Source organism: Eupeodes corollae, chromosome 3 (genome assembly GCF_945859685.1).
Source record: "Eupeodes corollae chromosome 3, idEupCoro1.1, whole genome shotgun sequence".
NCBI classification, from domain to species: domain Eukaryota; kingdom Metazoa; phylum Arthropoda; class Insecta; order Diptera; family Syrphidae; genus Eupeodes; species Eupeodes corollae.
Genome location: NC_079149.1, coordinates 8355452 through 8362639, shown reverse-complemented (window position 1 = coordinate 8362639; position 7188 = coordinate 8355452). Strand labels below are relative to the sequence as shown.

The window sequence follows — 7188 nt, the reverse complement described above, 5'->3', positions numbered from 1 at the left end:
AAAGTAAAACATAGTTTTAAAGTTCGCAAAGAAGTAAAAAAAATTAAAAATCGAATTCACTTTGAGTGTTATGAAAAAAACTGTATTTACCTGATGGATCTTGAAATTTTAGCACAAGGCAGTTTTTCTGGTGGCACTAGTGATTTCCTCTCATTCTATGATCAACTAGAATACGTTACGTGATGAATGCTCAAATGTCACTTTGATCGTTAGTCTCCAGGGTTATTCTTAAATTTGTATAAAGTTTGAGTCCACTCTCATTTTAAGAAATGATGCCAAATTCTAGAATGAATGTTTCAACTGAAAAATAAGCAGGTAGAATTTAAGAAGAATATAAAAAAGGCAAATTAAGATAAATAATCCAACATTTCTTAGATTACCTTTGAAATTGGTCAAGCGGTGCTGCCTTGTATTTATTTTGGTAGGTATTTCTGGTGCTTTTTCGTCCGTTTGTTGATACTTTTAGCACATCCTCTTGTTTCGTTGTAGATCTAGGCCGCCCTGAGCGTAGTTAATAATCAAGAAGTTCGGTTGAATTGTGACACTCAATGACACTTTGAACACAGTCCTTCAATATCTTCAACGTCCTTTGAGATTTGCCTTCTTTCATCACGATGATGGCAGAAAGATTTTCCAATCTTGGTTTCCAAAACTTTTACGATTTTGAACTAGTTGTTTACTCCGTGGATGAAAAATCTCAACTAAAAAAAAACGTGGCTTTTATATAAAAAAATCTTGGAAATTCAGTTCTAGGATTTTTAGATTCTGAAAAAAAATTGGATTTACCCAGTAAAAAACAGTTGCTGAATAAATAACCGAAATTCTTAAGAAATGATTATTAGGGAAAACCCAAGTACTTTCACAATAATCCGTATAATCGGTTTTTCCACATTTGCAAACAAAACATCCTTTTTCAAAAAGAAAGGGTCAAAAATCCAACTTTTACTACCTGGACGTGTTATGTATTGTTAAAGTAGGGAAATCAGGTAGAAAACCTTTCTTGAATTCATGAAATCAATCCAAAGGCATTAATGGCTGAATCACAAACACGCTTCAACTTCGGCTTCGTCTGCATTTCTATTATTTCATCCCTTCAAAGAGCAAATATTTTGTTTGTTGACATTTTTTACACCCGTTGAGCTGTCAGACAAAGCAAATGTTCAGATAATTAAACTAGAACTTCCGTTTGGAGTCACTTCACATTATATAACGTTCTTTTCCTTACGATTGTCAAATGAAACGTGAGGTCGAAGCTCCATTGTGATGGTATGCATTGAATTCCTATGGCTGAACTCGTAAACGTCAGGTGAAGCCCAAGCCATTATTAAACCATTTGATTTTCTTGAACTCAAACTTTGAAGGTTAATGGGTAATTTGTAACTTGACATGCGAATATAAATGATTCTGGTTGATAATTTAAAGTTTTTGTTTCTGACATTTTATGTTCTGATAAAACAACTGATTTGGCAATTGATTCTATGTGTGCGTAAAAAACTCAGAAGTCATTTCTATGTATGTGTACAAACATTTCATTTATTGTCGTTGTAATTCACATCTTTTCATTGACATTACAAATATAACAGTGTTAACAAATGCGTTCTGGAGGGTGATACGTTCAAAGGATTGATGTGTTCATTAAGAGAGTTTTTGGTTTTGCATCTTACGTTTTCAAGACAACTGCGTAGAGTAAGAATGTCAAAAATTCATAGAAGATGTTTACACTGCTGCTACTTTCAGAACTCTCATTATGACGTTTCATCATTTTGTCTCGTATTCAATAATTTTCAACAAAATTAAAAAATATTTGTTCAAAAGTGCAAACAAAATGAATTATTGGATAAAAAGCATCATTTCAGAACATATGTATGTAAACATATTGGCATATGAAAATAAATTGCACGTATCTCCGAACACTGGGATTTTGACGTCTCAGAGATATTCGAAGGTCTGAGTACAATACGTCATTTAAATTTCTTCAAAATTGGACAGTGAAGGTTATAAAACAAAACTTTTCCTGAACATTAAGTTTGAGAACTGTTTTTATTCGAAAAATTATGCTTAGTTCGACACCTTTCAATGCCTCCAATGACCTAAAAATATTTCCGGAGCTTTTTGTCGAGCTTTCTTGCAAAGCAATAAGCCCAAATAAAAAATGTAATGCCGTTACCCCAGATGGGACTCGAACCCACAATCCCCGGCTTAGGAGGCCGATGCCTTATCCATTAGGCCACTGGGGCGATGTAAATTTGTGTGTTCAATCAAAACTGGGTTTGTTTATAAATTTGTAATTTTGTAAGGCCTGGAAAGTTTAAATATATTACACTGATATTCTATATATTTTTATATCCATGAAGTGATTAACTTATTTTCTGCCTTACCCCGGTATATCGGCTCTGCCGGGGCTGACCTCTTTTTTTTCCGACCTACTCGTGGGACCGAACAAACTTAAACAAAATGGACGAACTAGACATGACAAACGAAGAACCATCCACAGATTTGGAGGATGAACTCTTGGTTTCCAGCCAGGAGACATTGAACGGGAGCTCATTTAGCGCTATTAGTTCCAGCACTTGTGAGCAACGCTAAACTCACTCCTATACTTCCTAAACCGTAAAAAACCGAAACCTTCGAGTAGCAGTGCATCTCGAGGAACCAAAAAACTATCGGAATGCGCTCTTCTTAGGAACCGCTTCAAAACGGCCTCTCACATTCTTGCCAAGAATGAAGAGACCGGAGTGATTCATGAGAGGGACGACAAGATAAAACAAAGTACCAGAAGGTTGTTGATGAATATAATAACCTTCAGGCCAGCCGAGAAAAGGCCGTTAGGCCTAAGACATAAGATATAAGATAGATTGCGGAGTTGGTTCTGGCATCTTTTCTGATTCCCTAAAAGTAGCTAAATCCTTTAGGCTTCCTGACTTTGCTAGCATTTTTCAGGCTGAACTACTGGCAATAAGGGAGGCATGTAAGATACCTAAACAAAGCCTAAACCAAAACCGAAATGCGGCTATCTTCACAGACAGTCAGGCAGCTGTCAAAGCCATTAAATCGGCCACATCCTCATCTAAATTGGTCCAGCAATGTCGCGATAAGCTTGCGAGCCTGAATATTAACCTCGGTGTCACCCTGATCTGGGTTCTGGGCCATAGTGGTATCGTGGGAAACGAACGGGCTGACGAGCTAGCCAGGCAAGGATCGGCCCTTTATAGCTCACTTGCGAAAATGATTTAAATTCCTATTGGTGCTTTGAAGGGTAAAATCTTTTCTACCAACAAACCGAATAAAACTGAAAGTGGAGCAATTTACCCAACTGCATTATATCTAGAAAGATTTGGCCCACCTGTAATAAAACCCGTACAAACGATCTTCTATGCAGGCCAAGGCAAGACATAGCCAGGATTGTTGCGGTTTGTACCGGACATTGGCCTGTAGGAGTTTATGCAGAGAAGTTGGGTATCTCTTACAACACCTTTTGCCGTAGCTGCAGTGACCAAAGAGAAAGCGAAACGATAATCTATTTCCTCTGCAAATGTCCTGCTTTGGCAAACACTAGAATGAAATACTTTGGAAAAGCATTCTTTCACGAACTTGATGAGCTATCTGAGACAAATATTAGAGATCTTTTTTCTCAATGCGACAAAATGGCTATGAAGCTTCTCTATAAATCTTTCCCTTTCTATCACAGGTCAAACGAGTTTTGGTATCAAAACGGCGTGCTACAGCTCTAATTGGATCGCAGGCTATGTTGAGTTGAGATCGCCATTTCTACCACAAAATTTCGAATATGTTTACAATACAATTTCATTGAACTCGAATCAATGCTTTTCGCGCATCAAAATTAGTTTCCTAGAAAATATTGACGTTCTTTGACATTATGAGCCTCTAATGGTGTTCATATTCGATTGTTTTAAGCTGACTTCTTATGACTTTTAATCATTGTAGAACGAAACAGAATTTTTACTTTTTACTTTCCTATCTTTTTCTAACTGTCAAGTAGTGTTATTTTTATGCTGTCTCTCTGTTAGTTTCTTTTTCATGGTCGAGTAATTGGAAAACAAGTGTCCGAAATGACAGATAATTAAAAAGTAAAATGATGAAATAAGGTTAAGACTTGCATCGAACTTAATTTTTGACATATTTTATCTTTGTTTATTATAAATTCAATTTTTCAGTGAACATTTAATAACAACAAAAATTGCAAGATATAATTTAAATTTGCAAGCGAATTAAACTGACATCTCTGTAAATTTTTACATTTCTTGCAACGAGTTCAATGATTGGCATCTAAAAATGTATGTAGTAGACACTCGGAAGTTTCGTTCTATTTGTATTTTCGTTTATTGTTCTTTCTTGGACCCAATAACGCAAGCGTACATTCATATTTGTATACAAATTTTGTGATTTTGCAAGAGAGAAGTGCAAATTGTTGATATAAAACTCTCATACAGATATTTATGGTTGAATAAAAGTCGTCACGTAGAAACTTTCACATTCGAGCTTACTGAATTGAATTCCTGGTAATGTCTTTTTAACGCTTTTGAATAAGATTACTCTTCACGAAAATTAAAGTTGGTTCTAATTTGACTTTTGCTCGAGTTCTTCATTTAAATTCCGTGATGACTCAAAGCATTTATCAAACAGGCCCAAGAAAACCTGACAAACGTGAAGGCTCAACCTTAAGACGTCAGTGCGAAAAAAAGTTTCTACCTGTCAAGATTCTACCTGTCAGTTTTCTGCCAACAAAAACACAATTCCCAATTTTATGATTTAATTTTCTTTTAAAGTGTCATAAATTCGCGATAATTTACACTTCATTGGCAAAAATGAATGTTCCCGAACCAGCTGAGCATCTTCTTGCTCTAAAGGGTAACAAATTAAAACATTCTATTGTTCACTTAATTAAAAAACACAATTAATTCCTTGCCACTTATGTCAGTGATGCGTCTAACTCGACCCACTTTGGTCAGCCCACAAATTATCACCAGTGAATCTCGAGACCTGCCTCAAAATAGCTTTCAAAAAGTCTTAGAAAACGATGGTGCAGCAGTAGCTGGCTCAGAAACCCTAACTGCTGGTCAGTTTATGTTATTGCCACAGAGTTTTGGTAACATCTACCTGGGTGAGACTTTCTCAAGCTATATTTGTGTTCATAACTGCACAACACATCCGGTGGAGGGTGTTACAGTCAAGGCGGATCTGCAATCGATTACAACACGTATCAATTTGCCGATGCATGATAAGCCAACGACGTTGAATGCTGACGACACTCTCGACGATGTCATTCATTATGAAGTCAAGGAGATTGGAGCGCATATGTAAGTCGCCTTATCTACTTCAAGATAAGTCATTCTAACGATTGATGTGTTTTAAGATTGGTGTGTGAAGTGAACTATTCAACTCCGGCTGGGTTCCAGCAATATTTTCGAAAGTATTTCAAGTTCCAGGTCTTGAAGCCACTGGACGTGAAGACAAAGTTCTATAACGTTGAAATGGATGAGATCTATTTGGAAGCTCAGGTGCGTCATTCATATGATTGATGTGTTCATGTTGTTTGAAAATTCACTCTCTTGATGTAGATCCAAAATATCACCACTGGACCATTCTGTTTGGAGAAGGTCGAGTTGGATAGCTCCGAGCAGTACACTGTAACTCCCCTGAACACCCTACCAAATGGAGAGTCTGTTTTCTCGTCAAAGAACATGCTTCAACCTAACAACAGCTGCCAGTTCCTTTACTGCATTAAGGTAACCTAAAGCATTTTAACCACCTTCCCACATTGACAAGATTTCGACTTTTGAAGCCAATTCCTGAGATAGCCAAGGACATCAAAGCCCTCCGTGCTGCCAACACCATTGGCAAGCTGGACATAGTGTGGAGATCAAATTTGGGAGAGAAAGGTCGCTTGCAGACGAGTCAACTTCAGAGGATTGTAAGTTTGTATCCAAATTAGTGTCCCGCAAGTTATTATTAAGAATGTTTTCCCTCCCTCACCAGCCCTTTGAATACACCGATGTTCGAATGGACGTTGTGGAAGCCAAGAACATCGTGAAAATCGGCGAGCCCTTCACTTTCATCTGTCGAGTAACGAACACTTCCGATCGTCCAATGGAACTGATGGCCAAACTTGATACAAAAACCAGTTTTGGCTGTGATTACACAGGTTCGGCTGAATTCTACTTGGGAAACCTGGATCCAGGACAGGGAAAAGAATTCCCCCTGACTGTGTGTCCGGCTAAGTTGGGTTTGATAAAAATAACCAATTTAGTTCTTACGAATGTCGTACAGAAACGAACCTATGAATATGATGATGTGGTTCATGTTTTTGTTGTCGACTCGGATTACCACGAAGACGAATCATTCCAAATGAATAAGTTTGTCAGATATGATTTGGCCACTCAGTTGACTTAGAATATTTTTGTTTTAAATTTAATTAAGATCTGTTGTAGAATGTGAACAATTGTAAATTATTATTAAATTAAAAATTAAAACCTTAATTTATTGTTCATGTTCATTTTTTAACAGTTTTTAGTAAAAGGAACACAAATAATCGACGTTTATCAGTGAACGAAGTGTTGAATCTGTTGGATGGAAGGGGTGCCTGCGGCATGGCAGATCGGGTAGTTGGTGATTGCCTAAAACTTGGTTTAGGCCAGCAATGCAACTTTCTTGCCATGTCGAAGTTCTTGCTTTACCTCCTCGTGGTGGCCCCCGAACAGTGAATTGTATATCCATATATACATAAGTTAGCAAAAATTGCAAGGGCGAAGTCTCCTTACTCTTCAGGATAGATTACGGAGATTAGCAATCTTCGTAATTGAACTACATAACGCTACAGAACCCGAAATTACGCCTTGGTTAATTAATGATAACTCTTTCACGACTTTTAACTATTGTACCCGTACAAAGCTTGGTTTCTGGAATGTGAGGACACTTCTAGACGCAAAAAGTGAAGGTCCGCAAAATGCCAGATTCCTCCAATTAGAGAGAGAAATTATGCGGTACAGGATAGATATCTTATGGTTAAGCGAAGTGCTATGGTTGGGAACAGGCAAATACAAGTTACCAACACGTAACACTGTACTGCTGTACTCTGGTCACGATCCAGGAAACGCTCGAGAAGCTGGTGTTGGGCTACTTTTTACAAAAAACGGACAACAGGAGCCTTATTTCGTGGGAGTCTTTTAG

The 7188-nt window shown here is 37.4% G+C and overlaps 1 protein-coding gene and 1 non-coding gene across 2 annotated transcripts; one reads left to right on the top strand and one right to left on the bottom strand.

Annotated features, from left to right (window-relative positions):
• Window positions 1–2164: 2164 nt before the first annotated feature.
• On the bottom strand, window positions 2165–2237 carry Trnar-ccu (transfer RNA arginine (anticodon CCU)). The gene has a single exon. It is a non-coding gene; the product is annotated as a tRNA-Arg (tRNA).
• Window positions 2238–4708: 2471 nt separating this feature from the next.
• On the top strand, window positions 4709–6497 carry LOC129949915 (probable trafficking protein particle complex subunit 13 homolog). The gene is made up of 6 exons (XM_056061637.1): window positions 4709–4869; window positions 4940–5318; window positions 5375–5519; window positions 5580–5747; window positions 5804–5932; window positions 5998–6497. Exons 1-6 carry the CDS (start codon window positions 4827–4829, stop codon window positions 6409–6411), a joined length of 1278 nt encoding a protein of 425 aa, XP_055917612.1. The 5' UTR covers window positions 4709–4826; the 3' UTR covers window positions 6412–6497.
• Window positions 6498–7188: the final 691 nt, after the last annotated feature.

Coding starts and splice junctions, on each gene's coding strand:
- LOC129949915 (XM_056061637.1), top strand. CDS start 4,827: ATGAATGTTCCCGAACCAGCTGAGCATCTTCTTGCTCTAAAGG. Junction 4,870..4,939: donor GCATCTTCTTGCTCTAAAGG/GTAACAAATTAA, acceptor CACTTATGTCAG/TGATGCGTCTAACTCGACCC. Junction 5,933..5,997: donor CGAGTCAACTTCAGAGGATT/GTAAGTTTGTAT, acceptor CTCCCTCACCAG/CCCTTTGAATACACCGATGT.